The sequence below is a fragment of the Pan paniscus genome, chromosome 1 (genome assembly GCF_029289425.2).
Source record: "Pan paniscus chromosome 1, NHGRI_mPanPan1-v2.0_pri, whole genome shotgun sequence".
Lineage (NCBI taxonomy): Eukaryota > Metazoa > Chordata > Mammalia > Primates > Hominidae > Pan > Pan paniscus.
In genome coordinates this window covers 66,600,153-66,619,884 of record NC_073249.2, presented here as the reverse complement: position 1 = coordinate 66,619,884, position 19,732 = coordinate 66,600,153, and the positions used below count along the sequence as shown (strand labels likewise).

The 19,732-nt window shown below is 41.5% G+C and overlaps 1 protein-coding gene across 1 annotated transcript in view; it reads left to right on the top strand.

Moving 5' to 3' along the window:
• Positions 1-19,732, top strand: part of LAMC1 (laminin subunit gamma 1) — a 122,358-nt gene that overhangs the window by 86,636 nt on the left and 15,990 nt on the right. The window contains exons 4-18 of the mRNA XM_003815627.6: positions 623-789; positions 4,647-4,835; positions 5,636-5,753; positions 6,702-6,800; positions 6,892-7,028; positions 7,445-7,567; positions 7,659-7,848; positions 8,159-8,271; positions 11,854-12,075; positions 12,194-12,382; positions 14,758-15,003; positions 15,525-15,678; positions 16,250-16,392; positions 17,359-17,537; positions 18,728-18,884. Of these exons, the coding sequence (XP_003815675.4) occupies positions 623-789; positions 4,647-4,835; positions 5,636-5,753; positions 6,702-6,800; positions 6,892-7,028; positions 7,445-7,567; positions 7,659-7,848; positions 8,159-8,271; positions 11,854-12,075; positions 12,194-12,382; positions 14,758-15,003; positions 15,525-15,678; positions 16,250-16,392; positions 17,359-17,537; positions 18,728-18,884 (2,426 nt within the window). The remainder of the gene's footprint in view (positions 1-622; positions 790-4,646; positions 4,836-5,635; positions 5,754-6,701; positions 6,801-6,891; positions 7,029-7,444; positions 7,568-7,658; positions 7,849-8,158; positions 8,272-11,853; positions 12,076-12,193; positions 12,383-14,757; positions 15,004-15,524; positions 15,679-16,249; positions 16,393-17,358; positions 17,538-18,727; positions 18,885-19,732) is intronic.

The window sequence follows — 19,732 nt, the reverse complement described above, 5'->3', positions numbered from 1 at the left end:
GACAACCTCAGGGGATATTAGTCTGACTACCAAACATCCATATGGGGGTGAGGTATCTAATGTGTCTCACCACCTTTAGGTCGGAATACTTTAAAATCATTATGGCAGATAATTGCTGATGTTCATCAACTTATTTTGTGGTTTTGCAATCCTGAGCACATAAATAAAGCACTCCTTGATCTTCCCAATAACCTTATGAAATAGGCATTATTATCATCCCTGTTTTACAGGCGAGGCACGGAGGTTAAGTTACATTGGTAAGTGACAGGGAAGGGTTTCAAACCCAGGCAGCCTGGCTTCAGAGTCCATGCTTTTCTGAACCACTATATTCTGCTACCTCTTGACACACATGTTTGACTTCAGGAATTCATCCTACAGATAGCCTCAGAAATTGTCAGGGACTTTCTTTTCATGTCCGGTTAATCCCTACCCCTGTTAAGTAAAGCTACCTTGTTTAATTTTTTTTCATCCTTAAAAATTCAGACATCCATTACTTAATCTTGCTCAGTTCCTCAGTTTACACTTTTGAATGGTAAAACTTCTTTGTGTACATAGTTTTTCTGTGTGCATTTCTGGGACTTTGCAGCTGTTCCATTTTTTGGAGTATCTCTTCTCTCCCCAGATGTAAATGTAATGGACACGCAAGCGAGTGTATGAAGAACGAATTTGATAAGCTGGTGTGTAATTGCAAACATAACACATATGGAGTAGACTGTGAAAAGTGTCTTCCTTTCTTCAATGACCGGCCGTGGAGGAGGGCAACTGCGGAAAGTGCCAGTGAATGCCTGCGTGAGTGCCCCATGGCATCAGTCTGTCAGTTGTCTTAAGGACTTCCAAGGGTGGAAGAAGGAATGGGTGACTTTCTTTTATTCCTCCTTGAAAGGAAAGCTCTGAAAGGCCAGCTTTTTGTGTAATTTGAGTAGTATTCAAGTCAGAGGAAAGTCATAGATGAGGGCAATTCACTGTAAAGGCAAACTGAGGGTTTTGTGTTTCCTTCATGAACACATGTCCCAGAGTTGGAGCAGCATCTGCAAGGTTTAGAAATTTGTTTGGATCCAAATACTGGGCCAGTGTAGTCTACTCCAGAATATGGTTTCTCTAGTCGTATTTGTTCCCCTTTAAAATACTATTATTTTTATCAATGCTCAGGCATCCAAGGTAATTAACATGTATCAAATATAATGAGTTCTAGGCTAAGAGGGCCATTCCAAGATTATTTCTTTTTTCTTTTCTTTTTTTTTTGAGACTGAGTCTCACTCTGTCACCTAGGCTGGAGTGAGTGATCTCAACTCACTGCAACTTCCACCTCCTGGGTTCAAGTGATTGTCTTGCCTCAGCCTCCTGAGTAGCTGGGATTACAGGTGCGTGCCACCACGCCGAGCTAATTTTTGTGTTTTTAGTAGAGACGGGGTTTCACCATGTTGGCCAGGCTGGTCTCGAACTCCTGACCTCCGGTGATCCACCTGCCTTGGCCTCCTAAAGTGCTGGGATTACAGGTGGGAGCCACTGCGCCTGGCCGCACAAGATTTTTTCTCAAAACTATTTTTTCTTTATCTCACTAAAGAGTACAACGGGGAGAATTTTCCCACTCCCCTGGTGGAGAGGTGGGTAGCTTTGGGAAGAAGAATAGGTCCTAGTATTCCTAGAAAAAGGTAAAAATGAAAAAAAGGTAAAATGAAAAAACTTAAAACATTGTTTATCCCTTCATAATGTCATGGTTTATTCTGAACAGAGAAAGAAATCTCTGGAGAAAGGAACCTTTTAATCATGATTTTAAAGCAGCAATAATTTTCTTATGTCCTTACAAATATTGTTTATCATATTCTATTAAGAATAAAGAGAAAAAGAAGATACTCTTAACTTGCAGAAATTATTGGCAGAGGCTGGGAACGGTGGCTAACGCCTGTAATTTCAGCACTTTGGGAGGCCTATGGGGTTGGATCACCTGAGGTCAGGAGTTCGAGACCAGCAGCCTGGCCAACATGCTGAAACCCCGTCTCTACTAAAAATACAAAAATTAGCCAGGTGTGGTGGTGCACGCCTGTAATCATAGCTACTCACTTGGGAAGCTGAGGCAGGAGAATTGCTTGAACCTGGGAGGCGGAGGTTGCAGTGAGTCAAGATTGCGCCACTGCACTCCAGCCTGGGCAACAGAGTGAGACTCCGTCTCAAAAAACAAAAACAAACAAAAAAATTATTGGCAGAAACCCCGAGAAGGGACCACTATCTTAACTCACGACTATTTCCACTGAACTGCTGAGAGGAGATTTTCTTATTCATCTTTTCAACAAATCCTAAGATTTGCAAGTAAAATTTACAGCCTCCTCTAACATTTGTAAGCACTTGCTTGACCTTCTTTAATTCCATTACTGAACTGTAATATTCAGTGTTGGAAGCTCTACAATAAAGGCTGGTACAAGAATGAAATACTCCTAATATGTGGCATCTAAATAAATGGACATGTGTGCTTGAAAAGCATTCTGCTTAATAATGTCGTATTTTGAGTCTATCCAGGAAGTTACTTAAAGAACCAAACATTGCCAATTCACCTCTAGCAAATGGACTGAGTACTGTAGCTAAAGGACTTTGATGAGGAACTAAGTCAATTTGCTTTTCTCGTTGGTCCCTTCAGCACTGTGACACTTCAAAGAGTGACATTTCTGGATGTTGTGACAATACTACATTAATTGTCAGGATGCTAGGGCTAGGGAAGAGAACTACCCTCTCTCAAGGAGGGAGCCATGGCATTTGCTTTAGCTGTAGGTTGGGACAGTGTGGACAGTGGTGTTATTCTGCTTCACCGTCTCAGAACATCAGATCTTCAGGTGGGTTGGGCTTGGTGGATTGAGGGGTAAGCTAGGGCGTCTTGAGGGAAGAGAAATAGCTAATGAAGGAAGGAAAAGGGCACTTGAAAACTAACTTAACAAAACTCTAATTTTTGGTGGCAATAACTCAAGTTTCTAAAAAAGTTTTCAATTGTAATACTGTACTATGAAATAACTGATCATAAGAAAGAGAGAAAAAGAACAAAAGGGGCTGAGTATGGTGGCTCACACTTGCAATCCCAGCACTTTGGGAGGCCAAAGTGGGAGACTCATTTGGGACCAACCTGGGCAATATAGTGAAACCCTGTCTCTGCAAAAATAAAATAATTAGCAAGGCATGGTATGTGCCTGTACTCCCAGCTACGTGGCAGGATGAGGCAGAAGGATCACTTGAGCCTGGGAGTTTGAGACCAGTCTGAGCCACAGAGCAAGACCTTGTCTCTGCAAAATTTTTTTAAAAAATTAGCTGAGTATAGTGGCACACACCTGTAGTCCCAGCTACTTGGGAGGCTAAGGCAGGAGGAGGATCACGTGAGCTCAGGAATTTGAGGCTGCAATGAGTTATGGTGACACCACTGCACTTCAGAGTGAGACCCTGTCTCCAAAAAACAAACAAATCAAAATGTGTTCATGATTTTGGTTAGAAGTCTGCATTAAAAAAGAAAAATATATTCCAAAAAAGATGTGTTCGAATATTTTTTTAAACATCCTGTTCGATTTGAAACCAAATAAAACTTCTTTTTATTTACTCTTCAAGATACTGTCTACATTTTGGGAAGAATCAATAACTCAGAAAAAAATCTTTTTATTATAAATATAGTAAGGAATTTTTGTGACTACAGATACTTGGTCTTGAAATATGGTTGTGCCCTGCAGGGAATATAGCTGCTTAACAGATCACCCATTTGGAGTTGAGGCTTCCCTGTACATGGATGTTTCTGGAGGATCTAGATTTCTTTTTAATTCTGCTTTCATCTGTCGTGGCACTAATTTTGACCCATATGTCTCAAGTTACCCCAGTCTAGATATATAAATAATCTGGCACTTTGGAAGTTAGTGTCTTAATGTATTTGACTCATCTGAGGCCTAAAAAGTTAAGGTAAATTGAAGCCTGCATATAAAATGGCACTTTGTTTTTGGAGTTGATACTAGAATAAAGGCTAAAGATTCAGGAGAATTGTAATTTGACTTGACTTTTACTTGTATATGAACAATTACCTGGAGGCAGATTATTTTCTAAGTACTAGAATTCCTTGTATCTTATGATGGTGCTGTTTTTTAGAGGGAGGAACATTTCTTTATCATCTGGCTGTATATACCCTTTATTGACATCCTGTTGGGTTTTGTTGGTGGTGGTTTTTTGTTTGTTTGTTTTTGAGACAGAGTTTTAGCTCTTGTCGCCCAGGCTGGCGCCCACTGGCGTGATCTCAGCTCACTGCAACCTCCGCCTCTCAGGCTCAAGTGATTCTCTTGCCTCAGCCTACGGAGTGGCTGGGATTACAGGCATCTGCTACCACACCCAGCTAATTTTTTGTATTTTTAGTAGAGATGGGGTTTCACCGTGTTGGCCAGGCTGGTCTCAAACTCATGACCTCAGGTGATCTGCCTGCCTCAGCCTTCCAAAGTGCTGGGATTATAGGCATGAGCCACTGCACCTGGCCTTCTTGTTGTTGTTAATGAACAGTGCATCTGGTAATCATTCTTAGTCTACCACCATCTGTCTGTCTTAGAGATGTGGGAAATTATGTTTGGTTTTAAGTCTTAAAATGCTCTTCTTAAAGGTACCCAGATCTGATGTAACTCGTGTGTTTTGACTGACAGCCTGTGATTGCAATGGTCGATCCCAGGAATGCTACTTCGACCCTGAACTCTATCGTTCCACTGGCCATGGGGGCCACTGTACCAACTGCCAGGATAACACAGATGGCGCCCACTGTGAGAGGTGCCGGGAGAACTTCTTCCGCCTTGGAAACAATGAAGCCTGCTCTCCATGCCATTGTAGTCCTGTGGGTAAGTGACAGGAAGATGGATTGAAAGACAAAATGATAGTTCCGTGGACCCCCAGAAAGGAAAGCTTTGTTTCCAAGGCATTTGAACAACTAAATGTGGAGATGTATACATTATTGTAACACAGAAATGAGTCAAGATCTGTCTCTACCCCATGCCTCCACCTTTTTTAACCAAGTTGAACTTTCAGATGAGTTTCTGGTGTGTAAGAGGGGGGTGGTGGCCTGAGTAATGGTTCTGCAAATAATTAGCAACAGGATCCTAGAGACAATTTGAACTTTGACTGTAAAAGGTTAACTGCTTTGTGAGTTCTTCCTTGTTAATGATTTTGTTTAGTCTAATCTCCTTAGAGTGCTGAAATATTCTTAGCATGTTTGTGTGTGTACAGAGATGCACAGCATTCTTAGTCTAGCCCATTCTTAAAGAGTTTAACCTTTATATTTGTCATTTAGGCCTATATATACTTAAATTCTAGACATGGGCCTTAAGGGGCTGTGATCACCCACAGAGAAGTAACTGATCTTGTGTGCAGTGTTTCATTGGGTACAAAGTGATTTTCAACATTGATGAGTAAATTCATCTTAGCATGTGTCTAGAAACTTAAAATCCCATGACTTAAAGGGTCATGATTTTGAGAAAGTTCTGATTTAAAATTTGGTTTTTATTACCTTTGTGACCATCAGGAGATTGCATACTGGTTCTCAGGCATTGCTTTTAATTACCAGTTATCTTTCTTTAACACATGGATTTTACTTACATATCTGGCCGAATTTTTGTTTGACAATAGGCATTTTACATTTTAGGCTCTCTAAGCACACAGTGTGATAGTTACGGCAGATGCAGCTGTAAGCCAGGAGTGATGGGGGACAAATGTGACCGTTGCCAGCCTGGATTCCATTCTCTCACTGAAGCAGGATGCAGGTAAAATATTTTCAAAGCCAGAAGAAGGGGGCAGAATCTATATATAGTCAACACATATTAATAGATCTTATGGCTTATTGGCAGCAGGGTAAACATTTTTCCTGTAATAATTGTCAATAAGACTGAGGACTAGCTGTAATGGTGAGCCACAAGGGGTTTGGCTTGTACAGAGAGTAAGCAGAGTTTAAATGGGATGACTATCTTAAACTGAAACCAAATATAAAAATGACTTTAGGCTCACGCCTGTAATCCCAACACTTTGGGAGGCCAAGGTGGCTGGATCATGAGGTCAGGAGATCAAGACCATGGTGAAACCCCGTCTATACTAAAAATACAAAAAAAATTAGCCAGGCGTGGTGGCGGGCAGCAGTAGTCCCAGCTACTCGGGAGGCTGAGGCAGGAGAATGGCGTGAACCTGGGAGGCGGAGCTTGCAGTGAGCCGAGATCACGCCACTGCACTCCAGCGTGGGTGACAGAGCGAGACTCTGTCTCAAAAAAAAAAAAAAAAAAAAAAAATGACTTTAGGGTCCATTTTGTTCTATGTGTATTTCTTTTAAAAAAATCTGTTGGCTGGGCGCCTGTGGCTCACGCCTGTAATCCCAGCACTTTGGGAAGCCGAGGCAGGCGGATCACAAGGTCAAGAGATCAAGACCATCCTGGCCAACATTTTGAAACCCTGTCACTACTAAAAATACAAAAATTAGCTGGGTGTGGTGGCATGCGCCTGTAGTTCCAGCTACTCGGGAGGCTGAGGCAGGAGAATCTCTTGAACCCTGGAGGCGGAGGTTGCAGTGAGCTGAGATGGCGCCACTGCACTCCAGCCTGGGCGACAGTGTGAGACTCTGTCTCAAAAAAAAAAAATCTGTTAACATGTAAAACAAAGGGCTGACTAGAAGAGTGGAAGTTTTCTCCCTTCTCTGATTGTTTTATCCATTTTTCATTGAATAGGCCATGCTCTTGTGATCCCTCTGGCAGCATAGATGAATGTAATGTTGAAACAGGAAGATGTGTTTGCAAAGACAATGTCGAAGGCTTCAATTGTGAAAGGTAGTGCATTCTTTCTCTAGCTGCATTGTGTTTTCTCTGTTACCATATTTCAAGTAAAAAAAGTAACTAATTGTGTCTTAATCTTTTTCAGATGCAAACCTGGATTTTTTAATCTGGAATCATCTAATCCTCGGGGTTGCACACCCTGCTTCTGCTTTGGGCATTCTTCTGTCTGTACAAACGCTGTTGGCTACAGTGTTTATTCTATCTCCTCTACCTTTCAGATTGGTAATTTAGACCTCATCCCCCAACCTGTTAGAACTGTGAGATTACACTTAAAATATTTTAAAAAATAAAATCAGTGACTCTTTGAGGGCTTTTTGATGGTTGGCAACACTTTGTATTATTTAGCATGCATAGTTTTTGTAGTTTGGCCTTTTAATTTAATGAAAATGTACTTTTGGCTTTAGAATTTATCTCAATGAATAGTGATTACAAATGTTATATAAATAGTAATAAAGTAAAATATAGTTTGAGTGGTATAGCATATATTGGTACTGTTGTAGGATCCATTTATTCAAAAAGGTTTATTGATGCCTTTCTGTATACAAGGTGTGGCCTTACACATTTTTATGATACATAGAGGACCTGAATTCAGGATGTTTACAGTGTAAAGTACTTGTGTTTTCCTTCTCTACCTGCAGATGAGGATGGGTGGCGTGTGGAACAGAGAGATGGCTCTGAAGCATCTCTCGAGTGGTCCTCTGAGAGGCAAGATATCGCCGTGATCTCAGATAGCTACTTTCCTCGGTACTTCATTGCTCCTGGTAAGTAAGGCTAGAAAGCAGTCTGACCTGCTGTGTGCCTCTGTTTAGTCTCAGTCTCACATTCTTGCCCACCATTGTGTCTGTATTCCAGCAAAGTTCTTGGGCAAGCAGGTATTGAGTTATGGTCAGAACCTCTCCTTCTCCTTTCGAGTGGACAGGCGAGATACTCGCCTCTCTGCAGAAGACCTTGTGCTTGAGGGAGCTGGCTTAAGAGTATCTGTACCCTTGATCGCTCAGGGCAATTCCTATCCAAGTGAGACCACTGTGAAGTATGTCTTCAGGTAAGATAGCCTTCTTTGTAAAGTGAGACTTGACGAACATTGTGAAAGTGGTGTCTTTATTTAAGTTTAACTGGCCTCTAGATGTATTTTAAAGAAAAACTTCTGGGTTATTGTGGTGATTTTGTAAAAGGGAGCCTTCCTTTCTTTACCTTTATCTTTTCCAATTGTACTACCAAACCAATAGTCTTATTTTTTATTTGATTTGATTGTTAGAGCATTGCATTGTTGGGGCATAAATGAATAAGAAATATTTCCCCAACATCCAGAATTATCCTTACAGAGGTTAATGTGGCCCTTTCTTTCTCTCCAGGCTCCATGAAGCAACAGATTACCCTTGGAGGCCTGCTCTTACCCCTTTTGAATTTCAGAAGCTCTTAAACAACTTGACCTCTATCAAGATACGCGGGACATACAGTGAGAGAAGTAAGTTATGATATAATTTAGGAGAGTTGTTTAAAAAGATGATTGGTTAGAAAGATTCATGATAATGCAAAAGTTTCTCTTTCCTAATAATATAACACTGAGAAGTGTATAACAACCACATTATACATGAATTACATATAAAGACAATGCATTTTTTAACTGCTTTCAAGGACCTGGAAAAAATTTGGTAAAATTAGTAAATAGTATTATTTACTAATTGATTACTCAATTGATCAGTAGGTCAATTGAGGTTATATTGTATATAAATAGATTTTCTAAAAAACCTAATTATAGGCTAGGTGCAGTTGCTTACACCTGTAATCCTAGCACTTTGGGAGGCTGAGGCGAGCAGATCACTTGAGGCCAGGAGTTTGAGACCAGCCTGGCCAACATGGTGAAACCCCGTCTCTATTAAAAATACAAAAATTAGCCAGGTGGGGTGGCGAAAGCCTATAATCCCAGCTACTTGGGTGGCTGAGGGATGAGATTCGCTTAAACCCGGGAGGCAGTGGTTGCAGTGAGCTGAGCTCATGCCACTGCATTCCAGCCTGGGCGACAGAATGAGATTCTGTCTCAGAAAAAAAAAAAAAAAAAATCTGATTATAATTCTACTGGCTCAAGTTGCCTCATCTTCATTTCTTTTTATTTACTGTTGTGTAATTATAATTTATAATTTGAGCCATTGGTTAAATTATTAAAAGTCATAAATTATTGAATGATTTTGTTATAATTTTAGGTGAACAAGAGTTTAAGACTTAAAAACATTTTTTTTTTGAGACGGAGTCTTGCTCTGTCACCCAGGCTGTGTTGCAATAGCATGCTCTTGGCTCACTGCAACCTCTGCGTCCTGGTTCAAGCGATTCTCCTGCTCAGCCTCCCAAGTAGCTGGGATTACCGGCACGCCCCACCACACCCAGCTAATTTTTGTATTTTTAGTAGAGATGGGGTTTTACCATATTGGCCAGGCTGATCTCAAACTCCTGACCTCAGGTGATCCCCCCGCCTCAGCCTCCCAAAGTGCTGGGATTACAGGCATGAGCCCCTGCACCCGGCCAAAATTTTTTTTCTTAAAAAAAAGTTTTAAACAAGGACCTTTTTCTCTATCAAGGTACAGCTGTTTGGGGAGGTGGAGTTAGTGATGTGGTATTGGGAGAGGCATCTGCAGCTTAGATGTGTTGATTTTTGAAATGCCTGCATGAATATCCAGATAAAAATGGCTTATAAGTAGTTAGAAATATGAATCTGGGGCTTAGGAAGAGATTAGGACTAGCGATCCAGATTTAGAAGGTTGTCAACATAGGGGCAATAACTTTTAAACTTGGAAATATGACAGAAAATATAGATGGGAAAGAAGGATGGAATCCTGGAAACAGTTAAGTCCATGCTCTAAGACCCAAGGGCAACATGGCGAAACCACATCTCTACTAAAAAGTACAAAAATTAGCAGAGTATGGTGGTGCATGCCTGTAGTCCCAGCTTCTCGGGAGGCTGAGGTGAGAGGATCACGTGCACTCAGGAGGTCAAGGCTGCAGTGAGTGGTAATTGTGCCACTGCACTCCAGCCTGGACAATGAGTGTGACCCTGTCTCAAAAAAAAGTAAAATAAATAAATAAGAGCCAAGGGAGAAAAAGAATTTTAAGAAAGAGAAACAATTAACAAGTTTAGGAAGCTAGCATCGTTGGGTTTTGGATTGGTGATTCCTTAATCGCTGCTGAGTTTTTGTTTTTAAGAAGTGTTAAAACTGTCCAGGCATGGTAACTCATGCCTGTAATTCCAGTACTTTGGGAGGCTGAGGCAGGAGGATTGCTTGAGGCTAGGTGTTCAAGACCAGCCTGGGCAACATAGCAAGATTCTGTCTCTATAAATCAAAAAAATTAGCTGGGCATGGTGGCACACACCTGTGGTCCTAGCTACCTTGGAGGCTGAGGGCAGGAGGATGCATGAACCCAAGAGGTCGAGCTCGCAGTGAGCTGTGATCATGCCGTTGCACACCAGCCTGAGTTTACAGAGTGGATCTATCTCAAAAATAAAAAATAAAAAAGGTGGCGGGGTGGTGTTGAAACTGAAAGATCACAGTGCTTTAAGAAGTAATTTGAAGTTGAGTAAGTAAAATAAAGAATGTTCTGTTAAGAAGTTTGGCTATAAGGAAAAGACATGGACTATAATTTGGGAGTAGGAACAAGATTGAAGAAAGAGTGTTTTTAGAATGGGGAGACTTAAGGATGTTTAGAATTGGAAGCACAGTAACCAATAAAGCCATATCTCATGACCTAACTAGGCAAGATAAACCTGTAAACATACTAAAAGTAGTACATTTAGGGCAGTAATGGAGGTGTCCTTCAGCCTTAGGTGGTTAATTTTCAAATGAATTTTATGAACAGCAAGTGCTATTTCATAACATGAAAAATACGCTTTAAGCATAAGACTGCAAAATACTAGAGTGGAATGGAGATTACAGGGAAATATGATGATGTTACTGAGGCCTGTACCTCTCTGATAAAATGTTCCTGTTGATGCTTGTATCAGGGGCACCACTAGATTGGATGAACCATTGGTCTAAGGCAATATAAGGTTTCCTCTGATTTCTTATAGAAATGGAAAAGCATTGAGCTTTGGAGTAATTGTATACTTGTAAGAAGTAACCCTGAGTATTAGAACTTTACTTGAGAGTTTTTGTTTTTTGTTTTTTGGGGGTTTTTTTGGCTGTTTTACAGAGGGCAGAAATTATATAACCTGAGTATTACCTGTTGACAGGTGCTTTCCCTTCTATCTTATCCTTGAACTCTGTAGTGCCTGCTTTTGTAGCAAAAGAATGAAAACACTCCTTAATGGCTGTAGACGTAAACTCTTCTTTTCCCCCCACACTCTTGTTCATATCTCTTCTCACTCCAAATGATTGTCTGATGCTTTTCATTTTTCACATTGGTGGGGACTGTAAAATTCAGCAAATCTAGGGGTACATGTGTGTGTTTTTAAAAAAATAAGTTTGGGCTGGGCATGGTGGCTCAAGCCTGTAATCCTAGCACTTTGGGAGGCCAAGGTGGGCTGATCACCTAAGGTCAGGAGTTCGAGACCAGCCTGGCCAACATGGTGAAACCCTGTCTCTTCTAAAAAAAAAAAAAAATAGAAAAATTAGCCGGGCATGGTGGCACGCGCCTGTAATCCCAGCTGCTTGGGAGGCTGAGACAGGAGAATTGCTTGAACCCAGGAGGCGGAGGTTGCAGCGAGTCGAGATTGCACCACTGCACTCCAGCCTGGGAGATGGAGTGAGACTCCATCTCAATAAATAAATAAATATATATATAAACAAACAAATAAATTAATAAATAAAATAAAAGTTTGCTGTACCACCACTCCAGATACTTAGCACTCAGTGCCACATGATTGTTCTAAATGCTGTTTTCTAAGTCTCTTCTCCGGGGTGTAGACGTGGATATCTTGTTTAGTGTATCAGAGCCCAGTTAAGCTAATGGCTGATTTTCTCTGGAATTTGGGGTCTAGTTACTTTTTAGTGTTACTGACTTTACACAAGGTTTGGAAAACAAGCCAGTTCAGTGATTTTCTTTTCCTCACTATACACAGGTGCTGGATATTTGGATGATGTCACCCTGGCAAGTGCTCGTCCTGGGCCTGGAGTCCCTGCAACTTGGGTGGAGTCCTGCACCTGTCCTGTGGGATATGGTGGGCAGTTTTGTGAGATGTGCCTCTCAGGTTACAGAAGAGAAACTCCTAATCTTGGACCATACAGTCCATGTGTGCTTTGCGCCTGCAATGGACACAGCGAGACCTGTGATCCTGAGACAGGTGAGATGATCTTTGGCAGCTCTTAGACTTAACTTCTCTTTAGCAGTTGTGTAGAAAGTGCTCATTGTCTTATATACTTGTACACTTGCCTGTTTTCTCACACCTGCCTTCCAAATAGGTGTTTGTAACTGCAGAGACAATACGGCTGGCCCGCACTGTGAGAAGTGCAGTGATGGGTACTATGGAGATTCAACTGCAGGCACCTCCTCCGATTGCCAACCCTGTCCGTGTCCTGGAGGTTCAAGTTGTGCTGTTGTTCCCAAGACAAAGGAGGTGGTTTGCACCAACTGTCCTACTGGCACCACTGGTAAGTCTGCTCGCTTCATCTGCTTTCAGTGTTCCCTTCTATAAAAAGACCTAGGGGAAAGGGGCTTCGGAGTTGTTTTGGATCTTTGTGTTTGGTTCAGTTTCAGTGGTTATGGTTTTCCTAATAGGAAGCTGAGGCTCACTCTCCTTGTTTCCTTCCATCTCTTTTGGGTATCCCCTGATTGTCTCCATCTGTCAACCAAGGGCTTTCATGTCACCTTGATCTACCGTCTCCCCTTTAGGTGATCAAATCTCATCTTGAGGCTTCAAAAGCCTTTCTATATCTATGATAGCTAAGTTTGTATTTCCAGCCCTGACACCTCTCCTGAGCTACCTACTTGCCATTTCCACTTGTATGGTGGGGCTAGAAGCCTTCCACTTGCCTTTCCACATCCCTGTTCACCTTTCTCCACCCTGACTGAGACCTGCATGCACTGCATCAAATGTCAGGCTCCATTTGCATTCAGACAGCAGAAAGCACATACGGGAGCTCACAGAGAAGGAGGAGGGTGAGGACAGAGTATTTATCCCATGGCCCCTTCTCTATGGGGTTCTCTGGATTGATGACCTCAGATCCATCATTGAGCCAAATCAGCTCCTGGGAGGCCTTCTCCAAACAGCTCTTTTTGCCTTTAGGTTCTGCTAGCTGCCCCACCCACCACCTGAGGCCCGGGGTATGGAGCCTATCTCAAGTGCTGCACTCTTCTCGCAGTTTCCCTACACTCCATGCTGATTTGATTGTGTCAGCCATTTTCTGCTGTGATTTTGATTCACATAGCCAAAGGAACTCAAATTTAAACAAATCCAAGTTAAATATTTGATTTCCTCCCTTTTTCTTCAACCTTTTGTTTCTCCTCCAGTCTTGTTCATCTTAGTAAATATGCTGCCATTAGCCTAGTTGCTCAAGCTGAAACCTTAGGGCCTATACTTGATTCATCTTCCTTTCAAGTCCTAGAAACAGTCAGCAAATCTTACTGATGTTATCTCAGATCTGACCACTTTTCACCACTTCGACTATCACCAACCTGATTCAAACCTCTGTTATCTCTCACCTGGGATTGCCTAATTGTTCTCCCTGCCTCACCTGCTCCCCTACAATGGATCCAATCTCAACATGAAATCCAAAATGGTCCTTTCAAAATGTACCTCAGATTACACCACTTTTAAACCCTCCAATAGCTTCTTGATACACTAAAACCAAATCCTTTACTCTGACCTCCATGCTTCTACATGGGTTTGAACTGCTTCCATGCCTTATCTTGTTTTTCTGAAACTTTCTTCCCTTGGATATTATCCTGGCTGGTCTCTTCTCTGTCTTTCCATTGCTATCCCAATGTCTCCTTCTTACAGAGGCTTTCCCTACCCACCAATATAAAGTAGCCCTCACCTTCACCCCATCATGCTGCTCTATTTTGTTTAAATTTTTTATGCTTATCCCTATCTGAAGTAATCTTGTTTATTTGTATGTCTGTGTATTGGTCTTCACCAACCGCTGCATACGCTTCGTGAGAGCAGAGACCTTGTCCACCTTGTTCACATCATCCTAATGACCTAGAACAGTGCTGGTATATAGTAGATGCTCAGAAAATACTTGTTGAATGAATTAATAAACCTCGGATTCCCAGAAATTTGAGTCTAATTCAGGCCCTACAGGTTACAAAGATATCACGAGCCCAACTTGAACTAATCAAGATAGGAAAGTGGAAAAGGAAGGATAAGGAGCAGTGAGTAGTAGAGTGGAAAGAGCTCTGGATTCTAGCTCTCCCTCTCTACCTGTCACTTCGTTGGTTGCAGGCAAATTACTTATCCTCTCTGTTCTCTGAGCTATAATATTTAATACAAGCAGTCAGCAGCTGATGATTTCTAAGTTCTCTTCTAACATGCCCTGATTCTGTACCAGTTGATACTGATTAACAAGGATTAGCACATGCCTCTTACATTTTAAGAGAATGGTTCTGCTCACCCTGTTGTGTGGGAAACTTACAGTGTCAAGAGTGGCGCTTCACCTCTTTTAATATCATCTGCCAAAACAACATATACGAATGTGCCATCCTTTGAGACTGGAGAAGTTTATAAACCTTGGGCTTGACTCATTTACCGAGCACTTTTAATACATGATTTGGGTTGATTGTCACAACAATTAAAGTGAAGTAGGCAGACCAGGTGCTTCCTGTCTAGTGAGGAAATAGAGATGTGCTCAAGGTCACTCTGGTGGTCTGGCCCCGTGCCAGGGCTGCAGCCCAGGTCCTCTGCCCTCCACTGCACCATGTCTTCTCTCATGTGATGATTACACTAGATTACCTGTAGCCAGTGGTAATCTAGCACCAAAAATGTCTAAGGCCTTTCTTTCATAACATCAGATTGTCTCATCCCCAGGTAAGAGATGTGAGCTCTGTGATGATGGCTACTTTGGAGACCCCCTGGGTAGAAACGGCCCTGTGAGACTTTGCCGCCTGTGCCAGTGCAGTGACAACATTGATCCCAACGCAGTTGGAAATTGCAATCGCTTGACGGGAGAATGCCTGAAGTGCATCTATAACACTGCTGGCTTCTATTGTGACCGGTGCAAAGACGGATTTTTTGGAAATCCCCTGGCTCCCAATCCAGCAGACAAATGCAAAGGTAATCAAGCCTTTGTTCAGATTCTGTCACAGCTAAATGCCCCTTTATTGTGAGAATTCTTGTGTGTCTCTTAAAATATGTATAGTTGTTTAGTCCAATAGAAATACATTGTGAACCGCTTTTGTCTTTTAAAATTTTCTAGTCACCACATTAAAAAAGTATAAAGAAGGACAGTCATGGCGGCTGACACCTGTGGTCCCGTAAAAAGAAACAGGTGAAATGAATACTAATGTATTTTATTTAATATATCCAACATATGATTTCAATAAGTAATCAATAAAAATTGTTAATGAAATATATGTTCTTTCTCACGCTAAGCCTTCAAAATCCAGTGTGTATCTCACGTTTATAGCACATCTCAATTCAGACTCACCAGCCACATTAAAGTGCTCAGTAGCCACATGTGACCAGCAGCTACCAACCTGGCAACACAGGTCTAAAGAATCTCTTTAGGTTGTTTATATTTTAGTATTTCTCTCAGGTGATTTGTGTCTTTTGCCGTCTCTGTCTTCCTGCCTTAGCCTGCAATTGCAATCCGTATGGGACCATGAAGCAGCAGAGCAGCTGTAACCCCGTGACGGGGCAGTGTGAATGTTTGCCTCACGTGACTGGCCGGGACTGTGGTGCTTGTGACCCTGGATTCTACAATCTGCAGAGTGGGCAAGGCTGTGAGAGGTGAGACATGGGTGCCTTTGGTGAAAGTAATCTTTGCTTTTTCTGTTATAAAAAATGAATTTTTATAAGTACATTTAATAATTGACTGTTCAGAAATTACTGGAGCGCCTAATGTAGGCAAGGCATCCTTCAGGGGCAGTGCTGGAGAATTGTAATAAAGCTAATGAAAGAAAGGAGTGGAGCACAGTGGCCCCAGCTGTGCCAGAATCACCTGAGCAACCTTTTAAAAGCACAAATTGCCAGGTCCTTTCTGAGGCACTTAGAATCAGACCCTTCAGGGTTGCAGCCTGGGAACTTCTGTTTTCAAAGCTGCTGCTTAGTGTCCATACAGTCCCAGGTTGGAGAGCACTGGTAGCAGTTAAGTTAGGAAAAGAGGTTCTGAATAGCACTCATGAAAATTACTTGAACCTTAGGGGCTTCATAACCCTTAACATTCCATCTTAGTAACCCTTACCATTCAGTTTTCTGATACAAGTTACAAATTACATCAGTGCTATACTAAAAAAAAAAAAAAAGGTTGTGCTTAAAGTCTGTTTTTCTTGCCTGAGAAATGTCCTGTGTTCATTTTCAGGTGTGACTGCCATGCCTTGGGCTCCACCAATGGGCAGTGTGACATCCGCACCGGCCAGTGTGAGTGCCAGCCTGGCATCACTGGTCAGCACTGTGAGCGCTGTGAGGTCAACCACTTTGGGTTTGGACCTGAAGGCTGCAAACGTAAGGGGTGTTGGTGGCATACAACTCTAAGCTTCCACTAATTCCAGTTAGTGTCTTAAGGCCAGAAAGGACTTTGACAGCCTCAGTCTAGCCACTTGACTCATAGTCAGGGCTGTACCTAAGTCATCGTAGATGCTTTATTTGAAGAATATTATCCATTTCTAAAACTCTGCAGATCAAAGCCTTCTCTGGTTTCTTTGTATGTTTTCTTTTATAACGTTTCTGATTCTTCCTTTTTCCAATCTTTTATTTTTTCCAAGGAAGTCTTCCTTTGATTACTGAGCTTTCCCACTGTGGTTCATGAAACTTCTTTATTGATTGCATTCTTAGTGCAGATAATGAAATAGTGGAGGATTCTGTTCACAACGTGTTTGTTGACTTGCTGTAGTTGCTTCCCACCCTTGGGGCCCTTTTGGTATGATTACGTGTAAACATCTGCTTCTCCTTGGCATAAACACTTGCCTGGAATTGGGCCTCAGAACAGATCGGCTTTTGCTTTCTGAATTCCTTCATTTCTCCTGTGGAATGTAGCATAAGTAATTGACTCAGTTCAGAGAACACAGTGAATAAACAAACTATAAGATAATGCAAAAGAAGCATTAGCATTTGGGTTTTCTAGTTCCTTAGAGAAATATTAAACAGTGGAGAATTGAAGGTAGAGATGAATTCTTGAAGTGCATGAAACGAGCACTGATAGTTTCATAACTTCTCTAATTGCTAAGTAACCTGAAGTGTGTCCCAAAGGTTGCACGTTTTACTTTAAAGCTCATTTTGACTTTTAAAAATGTCAGTTTTCTCTGCTAAACAGACTTAGCCATTTAAGATCTCATAAATAGTCCTGTTTTTCAAAAAAATTATAATGACAGTATCGTCAGCTTATAGTCAGCTTATTGTTATCAGTCTGAATTAAGAGATATACTCTTCCTTCTTTTGCTAATTATGTATTATTTTCTCCTTATTCTGCAGCCTGTGACTGTCATCCTGAGGGATCTCTTTCACTTCAGTGCAAAGATGATGGTCGCTGTGAATGCAGAGAAGGCTTTGTGGGAAATCGCTGTGACCAGTGTGAAGAAAACTATTTCTACAATCGGTCTTGGCCTGGCTGCCAGGAATGTCCAGCTTGTTACCGGCTGGTAAAGGAAAAGGTAAGCTGTCAATAGTGCATTCATTCATTCATCCAGCAGACGTTGAGTGGCAACTTATACTGTGCACTAATCTCTATAGAAAAAGTGGTGAACAAGATAGATGTGGTCCCTGTTCTTAAAGACTTATGTTCCAGTTGGGAGGCAAATAATAAAAAATAAATAAATAAACAAAACAAACACTGAGATAAGTGCCAGGAAGAATACAAATGGAGAATAACTGGGGGAAACTACTTTATATAAGGTCTCTCTACAGAATTCATCTAAGGTGAGATCTGATGGATACAAAGGAATGAGCCGAGTGAAAAGTAATGGTAGGTTTGTTCCAGGCAGAAGGAACCTGGTGTACAGAGGCCTGAAAGCTGGAGAGTGGCTGGAGCCTGCTGAGTGCAGAGGGTGTGTTCTGTTTTTTAAGACTGGAGAGGTTGGTACGGACAGGTTATATGGGAACATGATGACCATAGTAAGAAGTTCAGATTTTATCCCAAATCCAATAAGAATGCATTGAAGAAACTCTTAAAATCTGGGAAGTCCAGATTATATTTTAAGAGGAGCACTCTTGACTGATGTGTGAAGAATGATGGTTAGGAATGGGGCTTAATGGGAAGCCTCAGTTGGATTGGATAAATATGCGTGTTTGGGGACAGGATAGGAAAAGAGAAGAATAAGGATGTGTCTTGGGTTTTTTGCTTAAGGTAGCTGGAGGCCTTATTTACTGAGATGGAGATTCCTCAGGGAGAATAGAGGTAAGAGGTATAATTTTGGATGTTAAGTTTGAGATACCTATCAGAGAGCTGAGTGGAGGTATCACGAAGGTAATCTGACACTCAAGGGAGAGGTCAGAGCTGAAGACTCATCAGCATGCAGTCTTTAAAGTCAAAGGAACGTCTCTGAAGGTTTTTTTTGAAGCTGGAAAAATAAACTAGCCACGTCTTCTCTTCAGAAGTAGACATGCATGGAGTGGATAGAACTACATATTCATGCAGCACACCAACATGGCACATGTATACATATGTAACAAACCTGCATGTTGTGCACATGTATCCTAAAACTTAAAGTATAATAATAATTAAAAAAAAAAAAAAGAACTACGTATTCATGGAGTGCCCATGATTCCTGCAGGAAGTGTGATTGAGTTCTTCAGGAATACTTGTGTGTCCTACCTTTCCCTTTTCTTTCTTCTTTATGTTTAGGTTGCTGATCATAGAGTGAAGCTCCAGGAATTAGAGAGTCTCATAGCAAACCTTGGAACTGGGGATGAGATGGTGACAGATCAAGCCTTCGAGGATAGACTAAAGGAAGCAGAGAGGGAAGTTATGGACCTCCTTCGTGAGGCCCAGGATGTCAAAGGTATGCATGATTGAAACAGTGCATGACTTCTGTGAGATGGACCAATCTTTAGATGTGGCTCCTAAAGCAAGGTTATTAGTATAGTTTTATAAAATTCTTTCTCAGTTTTTAAACTACTTGTAGATTATAAATCATTTCATTTTTTAAACATTAATTCAAAAAGCAACCTGACAAATTTACTGCTTTAAGCTACAGTAAGCATAGGGTGATTTTCCAACAGATAAAAAACTATTCGATATTCAAATTTCAAGCATTTTATGAATCTGTTCTATTACAAGGTGTCTTAAAATATTAAAATAGTTTTAAAAATCATTAAAGGCATGCATTTTCATAAGCTTTTTTTTTTTTTTTTTTTTTTTTTGAGCCACAGTCACTCTGTTGCCCAGAGTGCAGAGCAAAGACTGCACTCTTTGCTGGAGTGCAGTGGCGCGATCTTGGCTCACTGCAACCTCCACCTCCTGGGTTCAGGTGATTCTCCTGCCTCAGCCTCCCAAGTACCTGGGACTACAGGCACATGCCCACCATGCCCGGGTAATTTTTTTGTATTTTGAGTAGAGATGGTGGTTCACCGTGTTAACCAGGATGGTCTCGATCTCCTGACCTCGTGATTTGCCCGCCTCAGCCTCCCAAAGTGCTGGGATTACAGGCTTGAGCCACTGCGCCCAGCCAAAAAATTTTTACATTATCAAATAATTGAGTAACCTTCCAAGCAGGACCACCATATATAGTTAGGCAAGAGTTTGTAGAATGTCACCTCTGCACATACATTTGGTAGCCAAGTTCCAAGTTGGTTTTTTCCAAACCTGTATTCATCTTCATTGGTCTTACCTTTGACTTCTCATCTTTTT